Here is a 26999-nt window from a genome sequence, read left to right as displayed (position 1 = left end):
TCGCCTCTGTTGGTGCAAAAAGGCATGTTACTTCCACAGATTATGTCTGTTTTCTGTGCTTTGCAGATACTGCTGTCACCCACGTGCGTTTTGCTGGCCAGAAGATACAGATGTCCCCTACGACTCAGTCTTTGCATGAGTGTTTTGAAGATGAAATGCTACATAAACTCTTGAAGCGTACCACCTGAGGACGTTGCTACCGACATGGACATCATTATTTATTTACAGATGCTTTAATCAGGAGGAGCTTTTTTGTAAACATGAATTGCTGGGCTCTTTCCTTGAGGTGTCGTTTCTTGTTTCATGCTATCGAAACATTAATCTTAACTTATGACTCCTTTGTGTTGGTCAGCTCTCAGGGACATTTCCCTAGGCTTGAAAATGTGGGAGCTTTCAAGAATGTGTCAGTTGTGCCAACTGAAGCCACTTGTGGGCTGCCAGACCGAAGTACTTTTTGTCATAGCTCACTAGCTATTGAAAGTATTATGTCCTGTACCAAGAGGTTTTGTGTTCAGGACTGTCCATACAGGTCATCACCTTCTTCATACAAACTACTTCTTTCAGAAGGCCTTGGTCCCTGTATCATGGAAGACAGAAGGGACTTGCATCCAAGGTCCTTCAGCAACGCTTCCAGTTTTATTTTTCATAATCACAAGGATTGCATCTATACTCCTCGTTCTTTGAGGCTTGCAGCTTCATTTACGTTAACTGTATGGTTGAAACCTGAGCAAGAAGGTGTAATGTAAGTAGTATTGAAGGTATTTACTTTCCTAGTGCTCTTAAAAAAATTGGTCATTGTGGTCATGGTCATTATTAGCAAGCTATTTAAAATTTTAAAAAGGTACAGTGAGAAACTGTGACGTTTTAAAGCTGTATTTAGGTTGAGGTCTTCACAAATGTCAAGAGAAGTAGGTTCAGTTTCAGTGGCACTGACTCAAGTGGTAGTCCAGTTGATTTCAGTGGGAGCTATTCATAAGTAAGGTGCATGTCCTTAAAATTCTGAATTTGTATTTCTAATAAATATTCCTTTTCCCAAAAGCTGCTAGATAAACACTTTGTCAGGGGTTTGTGCTGTTGCTGCTTTCACAATGGAAAGAAATAGCTAAAATTTTGGGAATCCCCAATGCAAGCTTACTCCTTAAAAACAAACATCTTCTAAATTGAATATTTTGGTGCTACAGAAGGGTGGTCACAGTTTTTCCGCAAATATCTGGGGAATGCTGAGTGAGTGAGTGTGTTGCTACTTTAACAAAAGATTCCACTGCTCAAACTGCTAATCAAGTTTCCACTAGGTGTTCACAAAACAGATGTAGCTAAGTGTACTCCCTCTCTTATTTACCTATATGTCACGCTTTTAGGAGATATTGTTGTTATAAGTGGCCCTTCAGTTTGACTGGGCCTTAATGAAAACTGCCTTTTTGAGAAACGCATCACAAATCGTGCAAAAAGGTGTTCCTTTCACTTGCCACAAAATGCAGAGCACCCTACTCTTTCCTACTCTGCTTGTAAAGATCTTTGAAGTGAAGCACGAAGAGTGGTACATTCCTTCAGAGTATGTCACAGAGTTTTGTACTTGTACTCATAAGTTACTCGTAGAACAAATCCAATGATCTCCTTTGTTGTAGCATTCTTTATGCTTATTTTGCATGCTGCTTTGAAATAGTTGTCTTGGGGTGTGAAAATCATCAAAACCAATAGAAATGTCTAAAATTATAAAATGTGTAAAATTATAGTCTGCTTTATGTAAGGATAATTACTTTAAAAATCAATCTAACTGCAGAAATTGTGTTCATAAAGGGGAAATAAATGAGATCTGCAGAGTAAAAGTGATTTTAGTTTGAGCTTAAGTTAAATCAGCTTGGCCGAAGGTATATGTAAAGATGTCTCTGGAGCATTGACCTAGTGTCTTTTCTGGACAGCATTTTCTATATAAAGTTTGAATCTTGAATGCCAGAGAATCCATTCCAGAGATTGTCCTATGCCATGACTTTATGTCCACACATGTGGGCATATCAGAGTCTTGTTCAGCAGAGCATCTGTTTTACTTGAAGCAGAAATGTCCTGATTTCCAAGCAAGCAGTTGAGGCAGTATGTTGAGTGACGTCCATGAAACTCTTGTCAGTGGGTTAGGTTTTTGCTTGCATGGAGCCTAAACCAATGAAAGATATGTCCTTAGTTTCAAATGATTAAGTGCTGTTCAGAAACCAGACTCTACTGATGTCTGATTATCCATGGACTAGTGTAAAACATTAGCCTTCAATTGCTACTCTGTTAATAACTATGCAATGTACATATTCCTGTTCAGTGGGTTTTATAGATCGCTTTAAAATATAAATGTTTTTATTCCAGTTTTGTAATAGATCACTTTTTTTTGGCTTGTGAGATTGCTGCTGCTCAACGTGTAGAAATGACAGTCCTGAAAACTGAAGCTGGACAATAGTTATTCCAGTGGTCAGATTGATATGCCACTGTCTAGACTTTTTTTCCCCCCACTGTTGACAGAAAGAAGCATGGGGGTTTTGGTGTGGTTTTGTTGTTGTTTTCCTCTTCATAAAAGGAAAAGAGCTCCAGTTGTGGTGAAACAGTAATTGCGTACGAATAGACACTGAAACTTGACTCAGAAGGCATCCTGCAACAGAGCTGGTGAAGTGCTCTTATATCAAGTACAGCAAACCTGTGATTTTTGAACACGCCATGCTATATGTGTTTCTTTGTGCTGAATGCTCTATGGGCTAGCTGCTAAAGAGCACTTAGGAAAGGAGCCGTATAGTATCCCATTGTGCCCTTGTAAAGACTGTGACATTTCCTTGTTAAGCGTGTGCCCATATAAAAGAATAGCAGGATTATTTTTGTGTTAGAAAGTACTGTGTTGGCTGAAGTGAGGGATACTGATGTGAGGATCCAAAATGTGAAGGCCCTTTAAAGATTGTGTCATTCTGGAGGAGCAAATATATGTGGATAATAAAAAAGACCAAGAATTTTCTTCATCAATTTCATATATCAAGTTTGCTTATATGAATCTGGGGAGGAATACGCTCTCATACAAAGAGCAGAAAGTCAGGATGTTATAGGTTTATCTGAAGCCTTAATGTTCTTCTGAGATTTATAGTATAGTTATTTGTAGGTATCATTTTAAGTCACTATGTATTGGAAATCTTGAAGAAAAGCAAGAGAGTAGTAAGAAAATGCTGGCATTTGTACTCCAGTCTTTAGATTTATTTTCTCATTAGGCAGTAAGTGCAATAAGTTAGCAGAGCTTTTGCCCCTGAATTTTATTTTCCCCATGCTTCCTCTCTTTCTGTGTGTACTCATTTAATATAAATACTTTGACTAAGCCTGTTGTGTAGCCTGTAGGAAAGCCTTAGGACAATGAAGGAAGTTGTATATGATGATGATAATCCTTTGCAATGGAATGGGATGAGAACATGAGTAGAAGCTTAGCATGTATCAGTGATCCTTATGGGCATGTTATATTGGTGTAGTGTGAATTGGGCTAACTGGATGTTAAATGATCAGAAGACATTGCTGGTGGGAGAGGAATGAGCTAGAGCCTTTTATGTGCAAAAGGGTCAGTAAATGGCCTAATTGTGAAGTCAGCAGTAGATCTGTTGTTTTTAACTGTATTTATCTAAAAGACTAAAATCATATCGTATTGCTTTATATCCATTCAGATGTTTTACATTAGGAATTAGACTGAAAGGGGGATTTGCCTTGATTTTGAACCCATGCAGATGTTCTCATTTGCAAGTGCTCCAGTTAATGTGTGGGGATCACCAGTGCAGCTGTGTTAAATTCTCTAGAATATTCTTCTCTTTGAAAGCTGACCAAGCAGATTTGCATTGTTTGCTTTTTCTTCCTCCAACCACACCATAGAGAATTGACTTTGTGGGACTATAGGTTACCAGAAGTTGAAAACTTCACAGAGAATGGTAGTTGCTTTCTCTAATCATGGCTGGAATAAAAAATTGTGTTCAGAGTCAGATGTAATGCTTATATCTATTTCACCTGGGTTAGCACTGGTTTGGGATTTTTTTTTTTTCCTTCCCCCTCCCTCCTCTGCTCTCTGCCCCTTGATTTTTCTCTTAAAGTGGTGAGCTACAATTCACATTTGTTCTTTTCTAGTTTTCAAAGTGATGTACATCAAGGTCGCTTCCCTTCTTAAAGTCATGAGACCTTTGGGGATAAAAACAATGTGGGGATGTTTTTTTTTAGATAACTAAAATAAACAAAAAACTGGATTATCCAATTATTGTTTATCCAGGAACTGGGTAAATCCAGTTCCTAAATATTTTGCTACTTAGCTGAGCCTTTCCTCACATCTATTATCTAGCAAAACTAGCATGTTTACAAGCAAACAAAATATTGAAAAGACCAATTGACAATATATTAAGAAACGTGGTTTTAGTAAGGTTTGGAAGTTGAAAGTCTGCATTTTGCAGGTTGTTTTATTGACAACATTCCAGCAGGCTAAAATGGTGACAGTTCAGATAAATTAATTTTCTCTTGCATTTAAAGGTGAAATAGTGAATAGCAGCAGTATCAAAACCCAGCATTTTTGATATTTCTCTTTTAAAAGAGTGGACTCTTATTTGGTAGATAAGTTGGTTATTGTTGGGGATTTAAAAATTATTTTAAAATTTATTTTATTTTTCTGAAGTATGTCTACATAAATCCTGGCCTCATACAAATATTACATGCTTTCCTCTTGTGACTTAGTGCACTAATTTAAGTCTGGTGTAATTTAAGAATATTTTCATGGGTCAGTAAATTGAGGACTGGATTTCTGAAGCAGCTGAAATGGGAATACGGAACTTTATAATTTTTGTTGTACTGATTACTACCTTAATAAAATGCATAGCTGTTTCAGAAGCATATATATCCTAATGCTTTACGTTATGGTGATTGGATTGGCAAAAATATTTCAGCAGGTAGGTATGCAACATAAATTGCTATGGATGTCAGTATTGTTTGTGTATCAGTGTTAAATTTTGATACCGATGTAAAATCTTTGTGGAGGAAAAAAAAAAATCTAACAAGTGTCTGGATAGCTTTCTTGCTTTTTTCTGGTGGTCTTTGGTTAAAGAAAGGCTTTGTCAAAGGGAGAGTGTGGGGAGAATTGGTATTGTTGCTACCTTACCTGGGCAAATTTGGTGGAAAGACAGAAGACTTATTTCCAGAACGTGTAGTTTGTACTGCTTTTGGGGGCTATATTGCATTTGCCTTGTTAGACTAAGAAAAATACAAGCACCTCCACATGATGTACTATGGTTCATAGCTATGTATGAGAAGTGCAGCAGAGACTTGTGTAGTGCTGGCCAGCGACTGCTTTTCCTGTCATGAAACCCTAAAAAGAAGAGGCAAAATAAACCCCTCTTTCACCCCCAAGTGAATTGGGGTAGCATGCACTAAATTAAAAAAACAAACAAACAAACCAACCAGCCAAACAAAGCCAAAAAACATCTCACAGATTAAGATAGAAAATATCTTTGTTAAAGTTCTTTTACACTTAGTACATCCTGTGACTTTCACTGTCACTGAGCATCTTCTCAAGAGCTGTATTTTTAACATTTATTTTAATACATTCTGGTTAGCATCACTTTGCAGGATAGCACCTTGGCAGGAATGTGTATATGTGTGTGCCCCTGACCTTATGTTGTTTTTCTTGGTTATTTCCAAAGGTGTGTGATAGAAAAGGCTATTGATGGGCAGACTGTGTTCAAACTCACAATCTCTGAGAAAGAGACCATGTTTTATTATCGCACAGTAAATGGTTTGCAGCCACCAATAAAAGTAATGACACTGGGGAGAATTCTTGTGAAGAAATGGATTCATCTTAGTGTGCAGGTGAGTAAAATAAAACCCATTTAATATTTGTTGAAATACAACACTTGCGTGAGAATAGTATAACTGTTTAAATACAAAAGGGTAAATTTGGGGATGTAAATGATAACTCTTGAGTTTTGCAGGTAAGATCTTAATTTGGGAGCTCATTTTGACATTATAGCTAATTTAGCACTGGAAAGAAAAGCTGTGCTCATTTTTCTGAACAAACAAGACTGGTAATTTTCACCTCAAGAACACAAGTATTTGGGGGCAAAGCAAAGCTACTTCTTTCTAACATTACCAGTATATCTTGGGTCTTTGAGATTGTTTCCTAAAAATGCAAATGTCATCCTCATCTATACATGCTAATAATATACCTTACAGAGGTGTGTCCCGTTCAATTTGAAAAAACACACATAAGTAAACATGTGTGAGTTCATGTAGGCTCAATCAAGCTAATAAGTTACAGAGTTACTACTTCTTATTTTAAAAATACAATTCAGAATTGCTGTGTTCTAAAAGTCTGTTGACATTACCTTTTAATTTTAATAAGTGTACAAATATTCACTGCAGATAAGGGAAAATTGAGTTTGTTAAAATTTAAACTGTATGTACAAAAATCAGTAAACAAACACAGAACTTACAAATTCAGTTATTTGCATGTCTTGTAATTCCCAGCAGATGTTCTAGTAAATTCTGTTTGTAAGCAAAGTTCAACTAATAATTGCAAAACATAATTATCAGGTATTGAAATATTTATCTTCTCCTTCCTTCATTTTCTTTATCCCTTCTATTAAATTTTGTTTGGTTTACAGCTCAATCAAGAATAGTTTTGCTGCTTTCTTGAAACTTGCTAAAAGGTATTGACTGTGATTTGGATTTTTAGTGTTGATCTTGTCACTTGTAAGAAGTATCTAAGCTGACGTCTTGATTTTTTTGCAGTTTTTTTTTTGTTTTGTTTTGTTTTCTTCCAGAATAACAGCATGGTAGTGTGAATAAGATTTTGGCTGTTGGATTAAGAGAGTGACCTTAAGGTAGAACTAATGAACTTTACACTTCAAACACTCCAAGGGTGCTATATTACTGCTGCTGCTGTCAGCCACATTTTGTACTAGCCTCAGAAACCGCTAAAGCCTGGGATATCAAAGTAAAGAGTGAAAGGGCTGTATTTAAATACACACACATATCTTAAATTGTATTACAAAGAACCCTCAAGCACTCTGTAGAATTGGGTCCTTTGTTTCTTTGTGGAGAGTTGTTCGATGCATAGCAGTAAAGAAGTGTAGCTTCTAGATCCTTAGGTGGACTGCAGGCTTAATACCTTTTCCCAATTTGTGAGCCCAAGTTAGCAATTTTCATTCTATGGTTTGTGGTATTGTAGGATTCAGCTTCCCATTAATGATGATAGTAGCTGCAGCATGATGCATTTGGTGCTAGGCCTGGCTCTGGTGGGTTTTTTTTTTGTTTTGTTTTGTTTGGTTGAGTTTTTTTGTTTTGTTTTGTTTTGTTTTTTTTTCATTTTTAGCAGCTGTCCAAAGTATTTTTTCTGTTTTGGTTTTGTTCATTTTTAGCAGCTGTCCAAAGTATTTTTTCTATAAATGGAGAAATAACTGATAAATGAGGCTGTGAGAGAGACTATACAAAAATGTGCAAAGGCGACTTTCATATGGAAATGTCTGTCTTCAGACAATAGTAGTATTTGGTGATGATATATATTTATATATCATGATTCTATAGATGCTATGTATTTGAATATAAGTGTTTCCTTAAGCGATGAAAGTCTTCTGAAGAGAGAACACTATGTAGTTTTATAAACATTAATAATTTTAGTTAAAGGCACTTGGGAAAGCCCAGAGATTGTACCTAAAAGTAGAAATCACCTGATCCTGCCACAAATGTTCATTTAGATTTCTCTGACTAACCAGCCTTCTTCCCAGGCAATGCCCCTGAAGTTGGAATGGGAAGTGCAGTGTGGAGGAGAGACCCTTCTGTGGGCAAGTGACCTGTGTGAGAGAGAGGCAGCAGAGGTGGCTGAGTGCAAAATTGACCTGCTACTACTTCGAGCTTTTCCAAGTCAGTCAGACCATGTAAATTTCTATGCTGCTTTGTTGAGACAGAACTGCCTCTAATGTAAAGGACTAGCAAACTCCAGTCTGTCCCTGTGGTCGAAATAGCCTTTACTTTCTAACAAAGACAAGCCCTAGAACTGAGCCCCATGGCTAATAAATTAGGAAGGTTTGCAGTCATCCACCTGCCACGCAGGTAGGATGGTGTTATTAGTGTAGTTGCTATATAACCTCCTTGTATTGAAACAAAAAGAAAATTGTTGTCGGATGTGAAATCTCGTGTATGTGGCTGTGATTTTTAGCAACAAGCCATCAGATTCAACTGAACTAACAAGATTCTGCACCTTTTTAGTTGTTTTGCAGAATATAACACTATCTGGTATGCTTTTTATGGGGAATCTAGCCAATGCTGGGTGACGTGTCCTGATGTTCAGAATTGTCTGACAGCTTCCTTGGTAGAATTTTTAGACATAAAAATAATGTTTGTGAATACTTTTGTGGGGGTACTAAATACTGTTCCAGATAAGTAAGTTGAAAATGAAAAAGGATATATTTTATGTGCATGTTATAAAGCTTATACATGTGGGGAAAGTGTAATTTTTATTTTTAAAACGGAGAAAATAGATGTGTTGCTATATTTGGAGTTATAGGACCACTAAAAACCTCATCTGTGAATTTAAAAGGGAGAGGCTTGTTGGGATGTGATGCTGCTATGCTAAACAGAAGTTTACATAAAGAAATTGTTCTCTATGCATGAAGCATAGTGGACCCAAACTCTTAATATTTATTTATTTTTTAATTATATTTTTTAAGGTATATGTAATTTTTCAGGTATTATATTATTCAGGTGCCGGTGGTAAATGAAGATATACGTAAAGTCATCTCTTTTGTTCATTATGAGAATTCTTTTACCTTTGTGCCAGAGATGTGGGCATCTGACCTTTTGACAAGTGGTTTGGTTTCCCAAAAAATTAGATCAAAAGCATTAAGTGCTGCAGTTAATATCCCTGGCCTTCAATATGCCTGACTTTCCTGGTAGATTAAGCATATTCGCTCTTTGTTTTACCTGAGACTTACAAAACTTTTTAATGGTGTAGCTTTTCTCCTAAATTTTGTGGTGGTTTTGATCCATGGAAATGCAGGTGACAATGCGGGGGTCAAAATAGTTACCTCATAAATTGTTTTGGAAACATCCTTGGCCAGTTATTCTCTACAGTGTATTCCATGGGATTGTTCAAAGAGAACGGTTTTATGTATTTGTTTGGTAGACAGGGAGGAAGAAAAGTCTTTGGCATGATACCTTATTGCTTAGTGACTGTAGACCAAATTACAGATGTGCAATCAGACGTGACTCTGACAGGACAAAATGTTTTTTTATTGAATGCTAATGCTTACTAATAGGGTTAGCAAATAGGGGTGTCTAATGGGTCCTGCCCCTGACTGAAAAAAAGGTACTTACTGATTGACTCACAGGGAATTTATGCATCTTGTTTATAACAGCACATGGGTAAAGGATGGCAGTGTGCTGTCTGCCACACCCCGTGCCTGCAACCACAGAATTGGGGGTTGAGGCACAAGGCTTTGCATGCCAAGTTGGTGACAGGAAAAACAGCTAAGGGAGCCTGTGGGGTTTGATTCTTGATAAGTGTTTGCAGCAGATTGGTGAATTTTTGTGTTTGCTTCTTCCCAGGTTGATTGTAGTTTATGTAGAGTGTGAGTGATGTATCTGACCATGATAGAAACCGCTCTGCCAAGGCATTAAGGTTCAAGTCCATCTCTGAATACAGGTTTACCTAATATGAGACTGGTTCAGACCAAAGGTTTCCAAAGCCAAGCATTCAGTGGGAGCTGAGAGCCTGCAAACAGGATAGTTCTTGTGGTCAATAGGAAAAACTCAAATATTTCTACATAAATGCTAAGCATCATACACCGGTACAGAGGAGTGTGAGGTATTTGCTACAGATGTGCAACTGGATTTAGAGAGAGCAGAAATGTGGCAGGATGGCAGATATGTTTGGAACTCAGGTATAGCATGTGCCTATTCAGGAATGGTAAAAATGAAAGCTAAGTGTTGGAATAGCACCAAATAGCAATTAAATTATAAGAGGGAAGGAAAGAAGAAAGGACAGCACGTATTGAAAATAATTCTGTTGGAATAAAACTCTAGGGGAAGAGAAGGCTAGTAAATTAATTCTACTGAGATAATCTAGGAATCTAATTCCTTGGATTTGGATTTAGGTGCGTGATTTGTTAGAGAGAAATACTACTGAGAACTGTGTCATTGCAGAGACTTATTCTCCAGTTTATAGCTGGGAAATTAAAATTCTGCTAACAAGAACAGGGCCCAAACATTCCTGCATGAAAGGTTTCTTTATCAAGTGGTTACTAACAGAAAGTCTGGATAACTGCTTTAAGTGCTGAGGGCATTGTCGGAGATATGGGTCTCAAAAATCATATTTCATATTCATAACAGGATTCAGGTGAAATAAAGAATAAACAGTTGATAGGATCATAGAATGTGTTAGAAGAGACCTCAAGGATCACCTCGTCCACCATTCTTGGCAAAAGCATGGTCTAGACAAGATAGCCCAGCACGCACTCCAGCTAAATCTTAAGTGTCCAGTGTTGGGGAATCCACCACTTTCCTCGGGAGATTATTCCAGTGGCTGATTGTTCTTACTGTGAAAAACTTTCCTCCTGTGTCCAGTCAGAATCTCACCAGGATTAACTTGTACCCATTGCCTCTCATCTTTTCCATGTGACTCCTTTTGAAAAGGGAATCTCCATCATATTTTTAACCACTCTTTAAATACTAGAACATGATGATAAGGTCTTCCCTAAGCCTTCTTTTCTCAAGGCTTAATAAACCCAGTTCTCTGAGCCTTTCCTCATATGGCAGCTTCCCACTCATTTGATCATTGTTGTGGCCCTTCTCTGCACCCTCTCCAGCCTGTGCACATCCTTTTTCTTATAGCAGGGACTCAAACTGAACACAGAATTCCAGGTATAGCCTGACAAGCACTGAGTAGAGGGGGATAATGACCTCTACTTCTGCTGCTGATGAACTTGTTGATGCAATCCAGCACCCTGTTGACTTTCTTTGCTGCAGAAGTACACTGTTCACTCTTACTGAGCTTGTTGTCTACCAGAACCCCCAGGTCCATTTCCACAGAGCTGCTCTCTAGTTCTTTGCTTCTACAGGTACACTTTAGGGTTTCAAAGGGACTATTTTAATAAAACAAAGTGAACTATGGAACCTTGGGATTGAATGGGGAAAAAAAAGCCCTGAAGTTTATTAAAAATAAAAATAATGGAATTAAAAGGAATCTCTGCCCTTAAAGGAAAAAATTGGAGGGGTAGTGCCCAGGTTTATCTGAAAGAATAAACACTCAGTATAGAGGTGGCAGAGTCTGCAAGTGCTGGGGACTGGGAAACAAATTCACGAGAATGCTATGAAGGAATAGAAATAAAACTGTAAAGATGTCAAACTGAATGAGACATTGCAATGCCTGTTAAATGACAGACTTGTTATTTTTTGTGTGTAATAAGGCAAGACCTGTGTACAGTGAAGGTGTGCTGTAGGTTTAGGATGATTTGAGTAAGGTCACCTAAATACTTTGCTTCTATTTTCAGTAATGATAATGACAGTCACAGAACAGAAACAAGCTGGGTAACAGAAATGAGTGTATGGAAACAGAAGTTTCCATATAGAGATAGAAACATGAATTTGCAAGCTTATTGTTTACATGCTGATGAAATCAGATGGTCTTTGTCCAAAATTTTTGAAAGAACTGGAACATGAAATCCTTTGTCAAAGATATATTTTACATGACTCTACCAAGTCAGAGGTGGAGCTATGATGCTTACATTTAGGAAGAGTGTTGTGCATTGATGCTGGCTAGCATCCAAGCACTTGGGCTCTCCTCACCCCTGACAGAGGATTAGGTAAGAGAATAATAATAGCAGAAATGAGTGAGGGGCAGGTCTTGCCTGACCAACCTGATCTCCTTTTACGATCAGGTTACCTGGGAAGTAAATCCCTTGTCTCCTGGAAGTCCTCCTTCTACCTCAGTTTTTATTGCTAAAAGTGAAGTTGTATGGTATGAGATATCCCTTTGGTCAGTTTGGGTCAGCTGTTCCAGCTGTGTTCCCTCTTAACTTCTTCACCCAAGCCTAGCTTACTTCAGAGATGGGATGAGTGGGGTAGTGGGCGGAGTGGGAAAAGAGAAAGGCTTGGCACTGTGGAAGCACTCCTCAACAATAGCCAAGGTTAGTGTGTTTTACAGTTTTAGCCACAAACTCAGAACACAGCTTCATACAGGGTGTTGCAAAGAAATTGTAACTCCATCCCCAGCAGAGCCTGTACAAAGAGGAAGGGAAAAAGGATCTCAGCAATGCAGACCTATTTGTCTTGACACAGTGGCATATAAGGATTTAGGAAAGATCTTTGAAGGAATAGATAAAGATGTGGAGCTAAATGGAAAAAGGATAAAATGCAGCATGGATTTACTAAAGATAGCTCATCACTGTCTAACCTCTTAGCTTTTTTTTTGATGAGAAAACTGATTTTCAGGCAGAGTAAATGTGTCAGATTTCCCCTATCTGGAGTTCAGTTTAGCGTTGATGTGACAACCCGTGAGAAGTTGTAGGGTCAAAGGGACTGCTCATGAGGAGGGTTGGCAATAGATACTGCTCGAAGGAACTTACTTATAATCCCAAGGAGGAGGGAAGCAAAAAAGCAATTGAATTCTTTGAGAATTAGTCTTTGGACTAGCTTTTTCTTGTATTTTCATTGATAATCTTGGCAGAAATATTAAGAGCATACTGATAATATTAGCTGGTAATGTAATGTGGAGAGGGATCAGAAAGAGGAATAGTGAAATGCTGTACAGGAAGAATGGCATGAGCAAAAGGAGTAAGGTAACTGGTATGAAATAAAATTTGGTGTTACAAAATGCAAAGTAATGAGCTTGAAAACACCCTCACAAAATCTTTTGCTGAAGTAGTAGTCCCAGGTAATGATGACAAGTTATTGTCATGATGTGGCTACAAAAAAATGAAATGTATGAGGAGAGACATTCCCAGTACCATGAGAAAAGTGTCATTGCTGCTCCAGACTCTGAGATTTTGTGCAAAATGTTGGGCACAATTTCTGTTATTCACGTTTAAGAAATACAATTTGGAATAGAGCTACCAAACCTATGAAAGGCTCTGTACAGGCTTCACAGAAGATGATTTGGAGAACATTTTTCTTGGAAGAACTACAGTGAAGAGTAGCAAGTTACATGTTTTTCTTTAAATCTGTTAGAGTGTAAACACCAGGCAGAAAAAAATGATTATCGAAGTTGGAAATGGAGTCTGTTCTGGTGTAGCAGAGCTTTCTGATCAAAGAGTAGAGATATGAAAATGGAGTTGTTTCTCTCTTGTTTCAATTTAAATTCAGTAACTTCCATAAAAAGGGTGATGTGGTACAGTTCATCCCACAGATAAAGATGGGAATTCATATCAGTCACTTATGTAGGTGGCCTGTGGCATTTCTTCATTTTTTCCCCCTGCTTTTCCTGCAATTTTACTGTAACAACCATTGCCAGCAGGATGTTGGACATGAGTCAGTACTAGTGTTGGAATGGACTATTGAAAAAGATGCTTGAGACTGGATTGCATCATTCTAAGTGTAACTTCATACTTTTAAATAGTTTATGCAACTTTCTTTCTGTATATTTCTTGAAGTAGATTGCTGACAGAGCTATTTGCTATCTATTTCTCTACACCAAATAAAAATTTGAGAAAAAGCACCTTTGCAAAGTTCTGCTGAGCTAAGTTGAAGTGGATTTGCAACAAATGTAATTTTTGACTATTTTTTTTCCTGTTCTCCAATTAATATGACTTATTTTTCCCTGATGATGTCTGCCTTTATTTTCCACTGCTTATGATTTGTAAAGGAATATTTTTCTTTAGTGTTTTAGTTTTGGGGTTGTTTAATGCCATAGGCTGAGGATTCTGTTCTCTTGAAATTACTGCCAGTCTTCTAGTTGATTTCAGTTGGCAAGGATCAAGTCCTTCAGGCTTCTGAAAGTTTTAGAGTTCATCTGTGTTTGATCTTGATTTAACAGTATTTATTGCTATATCTCTTTTAGGTATGTATTAAGAAAAACTCTGAAGATACACAGTGGATATTTAGGATATATAAAGGATATAAAGGATATTTAACCTTAACATAAAAGAGTCTGATACACACTGAAGTGAAACATCAGGAAAACTGGTGTCTTAAAAGATTAGCTTTTAAAGAAATAAAAAAATTGAAAGCATAGCAATGCATAATTAAGGCCAATTGTGTACCTCATTATCTCTGTGTAGTGATGCCAATGTTAGATTTGCACCACTTATTAACAGCTGGTCTATTATGTATTTTAGTTTTCAGATTCCCTGTTAAGAGTCTGTTACTTTCCCTTTGATACTTCAGAATTTATTTAACCAATTAAGAAGAGTGGAATTTAAACATGAATTTTCAGATACAGTCAAGGCTGATGAATCAGGAGGTTCTTTTAGAACATGTCAGATTGATGTATTTGTTTCATATTTAGTGTCTGCAATTATAAAAATAATCTTTTTACTGCACTTTATTTTGCCTGATCATATCTATGTAACTGTGCCATGTTTTGGCAGACTATAGCACATTAAAAGCTTTGGAAAGTAAGTTTAAAATCTAAATGCAGAGAGGTAACCATGACTGAATTACTCTCCTGGGAGGAAAATGCTCTTAGAGTGCCTATTGAAATCAGCATTATCATTTCAATACATGTCAAATATGAGTCATTTCCTAGTTTAGGCAAAATTTCTTTATAAATCTTTAAATCTTCCAGTTCTTTCAAGAAAAGGTTAAAGTACTTATGATTTAATGAGACTGCTTTACATCATAACTGTTTGACTATCAAGAGAAAACTTGTCCTTTCCAATTTGTGAAATACTTTTATTTTCTGCCCAAGTTTTTTAATACTTTAGAATTTCAACTAAAAGCAAAGAACCTGAGGCTTAAAAGTAGTGAGAAAAACATTTACTTTATACACACTTGTGTATGTATTACTAACATGAGGTGCTTTAAACTGAAGTTTAGTAAGGCACAGAGAACGCAAGGAAGAATTTTAATTTAGACTTTGATCTCCTGTTCGAAGTTATCACATACTATCTACAAGGAGAAGAGACAGGGAGATTTTGCATCAATTCTACATATTAGAGCTTTTTGTCTATTAGCTGCAGTTGTGTATTGAAAATATTTAGGAGGATGCAGTCTGTCCGTATAGTTGGTCCTCTATAGACAGCAGACGTGTCTGTGTAGCGACCTCTTTATAGAAACCGTGAGCATAGCTCTTTTGGCAACTGCTTCATCATCTAATCTGCTATGGTTGCAAATCATTCAGATACTGATACTGTTTTATTTTTCACATAATAATGATTAAAGTAGAGATGGATAATGGCAAGTGCCTCTCTGGAGCTGGGGAGGCATGTATTAAATAGAAAATAAACATAGCGTAAATACTTTTAGAGTAATTAGTAGCTGTGAATCAACCTTCTAGTGACCATTTAAATACACCTGGTTTTGCCATATGTAGTTACAGTACATGAGAATTGTTATTTAGTATTGTGTAAGCATATGAATCTAAAAGATATGTCATGCCATATGGAATAGCTTGCCTGTTTCTTAGAAGAGAATGTTTTGAAAAGCAAGAAAAAAAATGTTCTTCAGGTTGATTCAGTAGTATGATATGTATTGCTTGGTGTAACTTCAGGTACATATCTGCAGGTGTATGACTGCTCCTCCATTTGTTTGTTTGCCTGCCTTTGAGTTGTGTAAGGAGCAGTCTTTGAGAGATTGGAAGTAGTTGCATATACTTGATATGTCTGTTGGTATAAAACACTAAGGTGACACTTAAAGGACACATCTACATCATCAGTTTTGTATGGGTGATGGGTTCTTTTTGACGCAGGTTTCCTCTCTCTCTGGGCCAACCAAGGTTGAAGTGGTAAACTGGGCTATCACCCCTTGTAATGTGGACAAAAAGTTCTCTAGCAGATAGTTCTTGGCATGCACAGTATGTGAGCAAAAAAATAGCAACTCATTTAAACTTCTTTGCTGGTAGAGGTAAATCACAGATGTTGAACCATTACCCTTCCCTCTTTGTGACGTATCAGTTACTAGGTAGATATTCTCACAAGATACTCAAAACTATTTTTGATAATAGTCTAAAAAAAATCATGAATACAGCCAAATAGAGAAGGTTCTGCTTTTCCTCGTTATTATAAATAAATAAATAAATAAATAAATAGTTCCTACATTAGGCTTCAATATGGAGCCCTAAGTCAGAAGTCTGACTGAGAAATGGAAGATGAAACTTTCACAATGTCCTTTATGCAACCTCCATTATTTATGTGTAAATTCTCTCATGCACATCTTGCATTAACACCTGTGCAATGCAGCAAATGGAAGGTGACATGACATGTGTAGATCCTGTACAATGCAAAACCCATATGTGCTAGTGGCAATCCACAGGAGGAATACTCTGGTAGGTCTTTGCATGTATCATTTTGTCACAGAAGCAAAGAATATTACATTACACTGAACAGCTTAGCTTGGCTGGAAAGTAGTAAGGTCTGGGATGGAAGTAGGGAAAGAAACCCTATCTGTGTATCTCATTGCAATACTTCAGCTCAATAATGCTGTAAATTAATGCATCGTTTGAGGACTGCTATGTTGGTTTATAGACTGCCTAGATATTCTGAGTATAAATAAAGAATAGAGGCATAGCAGCAGCTTTCTTTCAGGTACATCACTGACCTGTTTTCTGACAACCAGTGGGTTTTTTTGAAGCTTCTTAAGGTGGACCGTATTGAATAGACACTGACTGACCTATTTTTAGTTTGACACCAAAATATAAGCTATAAAAAAAACCCCAATTAGGTTATTGCTAGTGTTTTATGACAGTAACAGCTGTATTGAAGAAGTTTATTTTAAATTTGCTGTCTGATAATTTCTTTTTACCAGTTTCTTTTGAGAGTTGCTTTCTATTTATCATTCTTGTCTTACTTGATATTTTGGTTATAGAATTTGATTGCATCTTAAAACTGGTTGTAGACTGGATCTCTCATCATATTGAAGTTATTCTGCAGTTTAGTCATCTTCACTGATGTTTTCTAAAACTTTTGGGGTTATACTGTTACAATTTTGGAGATGTGAGGGTCAGAACTCTACTTCTTATTCCAGATACTTTGCACCATAAATTTCCAAACAAGGAAGCTTTATGCTTTTGGTCATCATTTCTTTCCCAATCAGGAAAGTGTTTCCTTTTTGCCACTGGGCATTTTTCATATTAGTGGGTGACTATCTACATTAACTCCAAGACCACTTTTTCTGAGCTGAGATGGTTCAGAACTTTGTGTTATATTTACATAGTTAAGAATATTTTTCTCAGGTCTAGTACTTCATGCCTAATGCTTTTATCCTGGTACTTTATTACCTGTTCCTTAACATTTTTCATGTCCTTTTGGAACTTTGAAGTCAGGTTTGACTTTTATTGTCTGCATGTGTTAACTTATTGACCAGTATTTTCAAGCCTGTGCAAAATGTTGAATAACAGAGACTGTTGCAGCTACCTACTGAGAAACTTGTTTGTATGAAATATGACCAATTAATCTCTGCCAGTTTTGAAACCTTTCTGGAAAGCCAAAATATTTTATTAGTCTGTTCTTCCTTATCTACATGCATTTTAACTACTTGATAGAACTCGAATTTGGATCTTGATTTCCTTCCACAAAAGCCACATAGCCTTTTCCAGTATACAGTATTTAACCATGTGCTTTTGCAACCAATTCACCATATATAGACTTGATTTGATGGATTATCAGAACAATTGGTCCAAGACCTGGTCACGCATCATGTCTATAATTTTAATTTCTGCATTGTTCTTTGATCTATGCAGGGTTAATGGGAAATGGTATTTTCTGGGTTTTTTTTTTTTTTGGTCTGATCTCCCATTGAATCTGAAGGTAATTTATTTTTTTTCTTTTATCTTTTAAGAAATAAGCTAAAATGCCACCTTCTACAGTCAGTTTTAATACAGTTAGTTTGTTTATCAGAATTTGAACTTTCTTCAATTTATAGCAATGCTTTTCTAGTGGTATGATCTATGTAATTCCTGACATTCAGGTTCAAACTTCTTAGGCTTTAGATTTCAAAGGCAGGCATATTTTGTCACAGTCTACAGTCTCTGTGCATGCTTAGTTAGCACATTTGTTTTGGATACTTCTAAGTTATTTTTTCCCTAAATCTGATTAGTTTCTTTGCTAATTTGATAAATGTGTAAACTGGCAGTATTCAAGTGTAGAAGCTTACTCTTCTTTGATTCTACCTATTCCAGAAAAATGTCTTAATTCTGAATTGACCTAAATCTTTTTTCCATGCACTATTTATTTGGTTATGTGCAGAATTATGGCACCTTGATTGTCTGACCCTTTGTGATAACTGTGAGCATTTCAAAGAATGCCACTGGCTTTGATCTTCTGCCTTCTGATTTAAAGCTGAAATATTTTCCTGTTGAACCTCACCTCTCTCCTTTTCAGGGATACTTAGGTGTAGCCTTGTTATTGACTGTGGTTGTAGATGACCTATGTATTTTGAGAGGTTCATAGTTATCACACAAGTAGGAAAATCAGCAAGTGATATTCAGTGACACCATAGATTAAACTATCAATATTGTTCCTCATCTGACATTTCAGACCTGCAAGCTTTTGTTTCTTTCCACTGAAATTCTTACCCTGCAGTTTTATCCTCAGTATTCAGAGATACATGCTATTCTCTTTCTAGCTCGGTGACCATGTCCCATGGGACTTCAGTGGTTCTTAGAGTCAGGATAGGTCTAAAGAAAAAGTCTCTTGTATCTCTGAGCTTTTCTAGGTGGCTCACTTGAGTCTTAGTAGTAGATATTCTGTTTCTTCAAGTTAATGTCTACTTGTGCCTTATGCATGTACTTCTTGTCTGTAAGCAAGGTAATTATGTAACAGGTTGATAAACTGGATTACCACTCTTCTGCCAGACAGAATCACAGAATTACATAATCACAGAATGCCAGGGGCTGGAAGGAACCTCGAGAAATCATCACCCCCTGCCAGAGAAGGGTCACCTATACCAGGCCACAAAGGAACTCATCCAGGCGAGTCTTGAATATCTGCAGAGAGGGAGACTCCACAACCCCCCTGGACAGCCTGTTGCAGTGTTCTGTCACCCTCACAGTGAAATAATTCTTCAACCGGTTTCTGTGGAACTTTCTATGCCTCAGTTTCCACCCATTGCCCCTTGTGCTGTCATTGGGCATTGCCGAGAAGAGCCTGGCTCCATCCTCTTGGCACTCACCCTTTGTGTATTTATAAACATGAATGAGGTCACCCCTCAGTCTCCTCTTCTCCAAGCTAAAGAGCCCCAGCTCCCTCAGTCTCTCCTCATAAGGAAGATGTTCCACTCCTTTAAACATTATCGTGGCTCTGCACTGGACTCTCTCAAGCAGTTCCCTGTCCTTGAACTGAGGGGCCCAGAACTGGACACAATATTCCAGATGTGGCCTCACCAGGGCAGAGCAGAGAGGGAGGAGAACCTCTCTCGACCTACTAACCGCACCCCTTCTAATACAACCCAGGACACCATTGGCCTTCTTGGCCACAAGGGCACATTGCTGACTCATGGTCAACCTCCCATCCAATAGGACCCCCCAGGTCCTTTTCCCCTTCACTCTTCTCCAGCAGGTCAGTCCCCAACCTATACTGGTACCTGGGGTTGTTCTTTCCCAGGTGCAAGACTCTACACTTGCCCTTGTTGAACTTCATTAAAGTTCTGCCTGTCCAGCTCTCCAGCCTGTCCAAGTCCTGTTGAATGGAAGCGTAACCCTCTGGTGTGTCAACCACTCCACTCAGTTTGGTATCATCGGCAAAATTGCTGACAGTGCTTTTGTTCCCTCATCCAGGTCATTGATAAATTTGTTGAACAGCACTGGTCCCAGTACTGACCCCTGAAGAGTTCCACTAATTACAGACCTCCAACTGGACTCTGTCCCATTGAGCACAACTCTCTGACTTCTGTCCGTCAACCAGTTCTCAATCCACCTCACTACCTGATCATCCAGACCACAGTTCCTGAGTTTAGCTGCAAGGATGCTATGGGAGACAGTGTCAAATGCTTTACTGAAATCAAGATAAACCACGTCCACTGCTCTACCATCATCTATCCACCTGGTTGTATTCTCATAAAAGGCTATCAGGCTGGTCAGGCGTGACTTCTGCTTGGTACAACCATGTTGACTGCTCCTAATGACCCTCTTATCCTTGATATGCCTAAGGACCATGCTGAGGATAAGTTGCTCCATCACCTTGCCAGAGATGGAGGTGAGGCTGACCAGTCTGTAATTATCTGGGTGGTCCTTCTTACCCTTTTTGAAGACTGGAGTGATATTTGCCCTCCTCCAGTCCCCAATCACCTGTCCTGTCTGCCATGACTTACCAAAGATGATGGAGAGTGGTCTAGCAATGACCTCTGCCAGCTCCCTCGGCACCCTTGGGTGCTTCCCATCAGGACCCATGAATTTATGGATGTCCAAATGACTTAACTGGTCTCTAACTCAGTCCTCATCAACCAAGGAAAATTTCTCATTTGTCCTGCCTTTCTCTGAGGCCTCGGGGACTGCAGGCTGCCAAACACAGTCAAGCAGTATAGATGGAGACAAAGAAGGCATTTAGCAACTCTGCCTTCTCTGTGTCCTGTGTCACCAAGGCACCTACCTCATTCAGCAGTGGACCTACATTGCCTCTGGTCTTAGCTTTTCTAGCAATGTATTTGAAGAAGCCTTTTTTGTTGTCACTGACTTCCCTCGCAAGGCTGAATTCCAAGAAGGCCTTAGCCTTCCTAGTAGCCTCCCTACATCCTCTGACAACTGTCTTATATTCCTCCCAAGTGGCCAGACCCTCCTTCCATGATCTGTGGACTCTCTTCTTCAACCTGAGTTTGCTTAGCAGTTCCCTACTTAACCATGCAGGTCCCCTGGCTCCCTTTTTCGATTTCCTGACTTCTAAGTATGTTTTATTATATTTGAAAGGCTTTTATCTTTTCCCTTAAATTGTGCTTTTTGGCATCCTCATCTTTGCTGTTAATCAGTAATCTCTCTGGCCTTCCTGTGCCTTAGCTCGATGCCTATATATTAAAGTGCACAGGAGACCACTACGAACTTTCTCAGCAACCTCCTCTGGTCCTCTCCTGGCCCATCTCCAACAAAATCTGCTAGAGGGAGCTGCTGCATCAACTTTTTTCCTTCATTTTTTTTTTTTCAAAAAACAAGCTACCAACAATAATCCACCAAAACATAGTCCTCCAAAGTCAGGTTAACGTCACAGGTTGGATCTACTGCAAAACTTGGTAAGATGCATAGTAACTCTAGAAACAGTTGCTATCAAAAAAAGAACATTGAAGCTTGCAGTGAATTGTCATTAAAAAGAGTGGTGTAGTTACAGTACAAAGGAGTAGCTTTCAACTGACTTTGTGATGGAAGAAAGAAAGCAGGGCACAGAGTAGGAGGGAAGTGCCTGAAATAATGTTGTTGAGAGGAATATGAAAGGAATCAAAGGCAGAATTTTGTGGATCCTTGACCATGAAGAGAAAGTAATCCTTGAAATAAAAGATGAGACTTCATTTGCAAAAATCCCCTAACTGGATACATGAAACTTTTGTGGCAAGGCATTCAGAGGGCAAGAATAATTGCTTTCTTCTTATGTAAATCATCCCAAAAAAGAGAGGGATGAAATTTCAACCTTATAGTTCCAACAGTGCTGTTCAGTTGTTGTAGACCCAATATATTCTTGCAATCAATGTGGAGATAATTTACAGTACTGAGCAGGGCAAATTGGGGCAAAATTCTTTACCTATCATCAGTTCAAAAGACTGCAGTTTAAAATAAAACTGATATAATAGTTATATATATTATAGTTATATATATTACACTATATATAATAGTGAAATATAGGGTTAATAATTGTACATTAGTAATGGCTTCCTTCATTTGTTTGGGTATCTGCTTATTCTTTGACTAGTGAAGCACAGAGACTTTATTCAGAAGGGACGTTTCATTTGACATCTACATCTCATCCCTAATTTACATGATTATAAGTAGTTCAGGAAAATTCAGAATCAGTGGTTGTGCTGTATTTTAAATGGAGGGGGCAGAGAGAAAGTGTGCATTGTTATGAGATTATCTAAAATGTGCTTTCAGACCTTTTGTTTCAATTAATTTTGGCAAGTCTATGTAACTGTTTTAGCTGCTAAAAAGCAGCTTGTTGAATCCTTAATAAACTTGTGTCCTTTCGTGTTACTATAGTGATCATCAGATCCTGGATCTGATTTGTTCTGTGACTTGGGGAAAATAGAATCATTATGCAGCAAGAGAGCAATTGTTCTCCCTGTATTTTCAGATCAAATGACTAGGATCCTTTTATTATATGTTATTGTTTGGAGCTCATTTACAGCATAAGTCGCTTGCTAAACCTTTCTGTGCAGAAAGAACAGAGATGGATCAGTAGTTAAAATATTAGAACAAAGCTGGTTTGTTAATAACTTTATTTTTAAACAGGATCTGTATTTGCAATTGTGAGCTCTTGGATTCACTCTGTCACTCCCCTGCCCGGATATGTTTATTCTGTCCCGAGGCCTCAGTAATAGATAGATAGAATTCTACTGATGCAGGCAATAAAGAACATTTTTCATTGGTACAGTGCTGATGAGGTAGAAGGTGGCAGAAGTGTAGTTAACCATTTTAATATTACTTCATGACTGAAATACTAGTGAAGTATTCACCAACAAAAGATTAAACAGCAATTGCCAGTCCATAATTGGAGTGCATCCTCTGTGGCAGAAGGATCGCTTATCTATGATTAAATTGTTTATTTTAAAACAATGTTTACTTTTGAAATACTAATTCTTTAAAAATACAGGGCATTTCAAAAGCTGTCTCTTCACGTCGATCTTTCTTTGTCTTTGGCCTTCTTTATCAGATAATTGACAGCATGGGTTATGTCACTCAGTTTTTCACACAGTACTAAAATTACTCCTGTCCAAAAAATTAATGAGGTACATGATTCTTACTTTGATCTGCTTACTATTACTTGCATTTTTGCATCTTGAAGGCTTTATTAATGAAATAACTTAGTTAAGCTTATAAACCTGGATTGATTTGCATTTCAGTTGCTTTCTGATTTCAATTTAGGGTCAAGTTTTTATTCATGTATTGCTTGTTCTTGATCAGAGTTAATTCTTTCAGGAACATGCCAAGGTTCTATCTTTTTTTCTTTCCTTTTGCTGCCCTTTTTTTTTTAAGAGGTTTGTTTTTGGTTTTTTTTTAGATTTACTATCTTCAGGGAATTCAAGCTGAACTAGCAGATCTATGCATGAAAAGAAAGACTCGTATTGAAGGAAAAACATTTCCTGTTGAGAAAGGATTAGCATTGTAGGAGATAGTGAAAAAGAAAAGTAAAGGAGGGCAAAGAGAAAAGCTAAATATCTTTTATACAAATGCTAGGAGCATATGTAATAAGACTGCTGAATTGGAGTGACATGTTTTCAAGGATAAGAAAGATATTATTGGAATAAGAGAGACAACCAGGAAAATGAAGGGGGATTTAAAATGCCAAGACACAGTTTTTGTGAAGGGAGAGCTAATATAAAGCTGGGAAAGATGTAACAATATTGCTGACAGATGATACTCAATCTGCAGTAGGAAATGCTCTTGCCCTCCCCCTTCCCACCTTCCCCCCTTGTTTTTGTTTGGGTTTTTTTTTTTTTTCTTTTTAAACCAAGTACAGTGGTTCACATGCAAGGCAAGGACAATTCAATGTAGTTGTGATTCTTGACTGTTACATTAGACTTGCAGGTGGTCAGAATAAAAGCCCAAGCAATAAAAATATTCAAGATATATAACAAGTCCCTAAGAAAATGAGAACTTTAACTTGAAGAATGTGGGGGTATTGAGGAGGAGACAGAAGGAAAATAAATTGTTAGAGATCAATTAGGATATTGACTATATTGAAACTGCGATAGGAGCATATTTCCATTGTTGCTGTAAAGTTATTGCCCTTATGCTGTTATTGAAACACTATAGTCAGTGTTATCATGGGAAGATTATAAATACAAATCTCTGTGTGAAGATAAGAAACAAAATTCATGTAATTATAAAATCAAGAAATCTGAAATGGCTGTGAGGTGAGGGTATGTGCTAAGTGGAGGAAGCAGCCCTAAAGTTATTGATTTTAGCAAAGCTAACTTTGAAGGAAAGCAAAATGCTCCCGGGATTTTTGCCTGCAATCCTGTGATGAATGGGAAATCCACTCCACACAAGTAGAGAGTACATAGTGTATAAAACATGTAGAGAGACTGCAATTAAAATTCATCCCAGTTAAGTCAAGAAAAGGAAAGGCCGATATGGGCCTGAGGCAAAAGAAGGAAAGGCAAAGAGACAACTTGCCCCTCCTGACCTTATGCTTTTTCCTTCCCCTTCGCTGTTCTTTACCATTCGTTCTACTGTCCCTTTATCCTCTCTAGCCCTTCTGTTTTAAGACACTTCTGTCGCTGTGGTCCCCTGATGAGGTTTCTTTCTCAAGTCAGTTTTTTGTACGCTGGATTTCTCAGAGCATGGACAAAACTGTTCAGAGTGCTCATAACACGGATGTCAGTTTCTCTCTCTGCCAAATATTTACAGCAGGCATCCTCTAAAACGTTTGCAAGATGTATATATCTGACATATTTTCTCTTTCTCAGCTTCCTTTCCTTGTAGTACTGGGATGATTTCAGTTCACTGTATGGTGAGGGAAGAAATAAAGCAGCAGGAACTGGTGGGGGGTGGCAGGCAAATGGGCATGTAACAACTTGTATAGAAAGTGAGGCTGTAAGAAAATTTTTAGAAAAGCACATGGTGAAGTGCTGGAGCATCACATCCATGACAGGAGTTCTCTGAGAGAAAAGGGTCCAATAAGCACATAGATGGTTGCATGAGGCGTTTCTCTCTTTTGTGCAAAGTTAGAACACAAATCGAGTCTTCCTTTAGGACCTATTATGCTAGATGCTTTATTGTCCAACATCCTACAAACACACATTATCAGACATCTCGTTTCAAGGTGTAAAGAACATCTGTGAAGAAGGAAGTAACTTTAACGTGTTTGAGTTCTGCATCTCAGCAGATGTAAGTAAAATGGAGTTGCTGAAGCTGAAGGCAATTTATAGTAGCTCAAGATCTGGCCCTTAACTAAAGCAAACAATCTGAACAAATTTTGATCTGACATCTTATTTTTAAAAAGTGAACAAAAAGATAATGGCAAAAGTAGATTTAAGGGAGAGATTTAATGAGACAGTGATGAAAGATCAAGTGGACTTCTTCTGTCAATCAATCTGTATTCACTGTCTTAAGTCATGATGATCTGTTAACCGCAGAACCTGTAACAGGCAGAGAGGATGACCATGTGCTCTTACGGCATCCAGTCAATGACCAGTTTCTAAACATGGTATGAGGGATGGATAGAGTTTATTCCCATGTGTATTGTGATGATAGTTGCATCTATATTTAAAGCTTTCTGTCACTGAAACACTCTTGGTGTTGTCAGATGTCTATTGGACTGGATGAGCTGCAACTTCTTGCAATTGAATGTCAATAAGACCAAAGCAATTTTGGTTGATTCATAGCACCAGCTTAAGCATATTCACTTGCACAGATTACATTTGACAGATAGCTACCTTCAGCTGAACTCTGTGGATAGAAGCCTTGGACTATTCTTGACAGTGAGCTTAGAGCTGATGCCTTATGTTTATTTCATATCCTGTTTTTGCCTTCCTAATACTGCATGTGTATGTCTACATTTAAATATATTCACAGCTCAGGTACTAGTCAGTCCACTTGTTATCTCTGGATGGAATGTTGTGATGAGTCAATTTCAGTATTTAAGAAATGGTGGGGTTTTCTTATTTAGGGAATTTTAATTTCAGAAGCAATCTAACCTAGGAATATTTTTAATCAGGAACTCCTGGAAAAGTGTCTGTCAACAGATACAGTAACAGAAAGAAAAAAATAGAGGATAAAAGATGAATTGTTTTCCTGGTATTCTACCAGTTTGTTGGCCTGCAGGAAAATATATTCAACACAGATGTTTTTGCCCTGTTATATCAGTGAAAGTTAAAATCCACTGCATTCTGCAAAAAGATTGTGAACAGTGTTATCAAATACTTATGTGTGTGCACATCCTCTCTAACTCTTGTAAAGAAAGGAATCTTTCCAGGTCTTAAAATAGTCCAGGTTATAATACAGTTTAATTCACTGATCTGATTAGTTGATCCTGCTTATGGTGAATTTATGCTTATTGAAACTTCTTTTGGAGCATACTGAAAAAGAACTATTTTTTAAAAATTTGAATTATTTCAAGTCATTTCCCATGCAGACTCCTAGTCAGCTTAAGGCTGCATTCTGAATTTGAAGAAAAATTCAGTTGTTTGACACCAAGTAGTTTGTGTGTATATTGTTTCCATTCACAACTTAAACTGAAGATGATTTTCTTACAGAGCTTAAAGAGGCACTAAAATGAATGTTTGGCATTTTCTTGCTTCCTTCTTTTAGAGAAGAATAGGAATGCAGAATCCTTGAATTCCTATATGAATGAACTGAAAATAAAATATATAGTAAATTAAAGCCTTTAAACACATATGAAACATATCTGGAGTGTTGTGTCCAGTTCTGTCCCTGCCTGAGTTCGAGACAGGGAACTACCAGAGAGAGTCCAACAGAGGGTTACAAAGATGATTAAGGTACCAGAGCATCACTTACAAGGAGAGAGGCTGAGAGACCTGGGTCTCTTTAGCCTGGAAAAGAGGAGGCTGAGCAGGGATCTTATCAATGCTTATAAATACCTAAAAAGCAGGTGTCAAGAGGATGGGGCTGAACTGGTTTCAGTGATGCCCAGCATGAGAACAAGGGGCAATGAGCAAAAACCAGAACACAGGAAGTTATGCCTAAACCCAAGGGAAAACGTATTCACTGCGAGGGTGAC

The 26999-nt window shown here is 37.7% G+C and overlaps 1 protein-coding gene across 1 annotated transcript in view; it reads left to right on the top strand.

Annotated features, from left to right (window-relative positions):
• Window positions 1–233: 233 nt before the first annotated feature.
• USH2A (usherin) overlaps window positions 234–26999 on the top strand; it is a 414010-nt gene continuing 387244 nt past the window's right edge. Inside the window, exons 1-2 of the mRNA XM_054394908.1 lie at window positions 234–742; window positions 5679–5844. Coding sequence (XP_054250883.1) covers window positions 261–742; window positions 5679–5844 — 648 coding nt within the window. The 5' untranslated portion in view covers window positions 234–260. The remainder of the gene's footprint in view (window positions 743–5678; window positions 5845–26999) is intronic.

This window comes from Indicator indicator, chromosome 2 (assembly GCF_027791375.1).
Source record: "Indicator indicator isolate 239-I01 chromosome 2, UM_Iind_1.1, whole genome shotgun sequence".
In the NCBI taxonomy this organism is placed as follows: domain Eukaryota; kingdom Metazoa; phylum Chordata; class Aves; order Piciformes; family Indicatoridae; genus Indicator; species Indicator indicator.
This window is presented reverse-complemented; position numbering and strand designations above follow the sequence as displayed.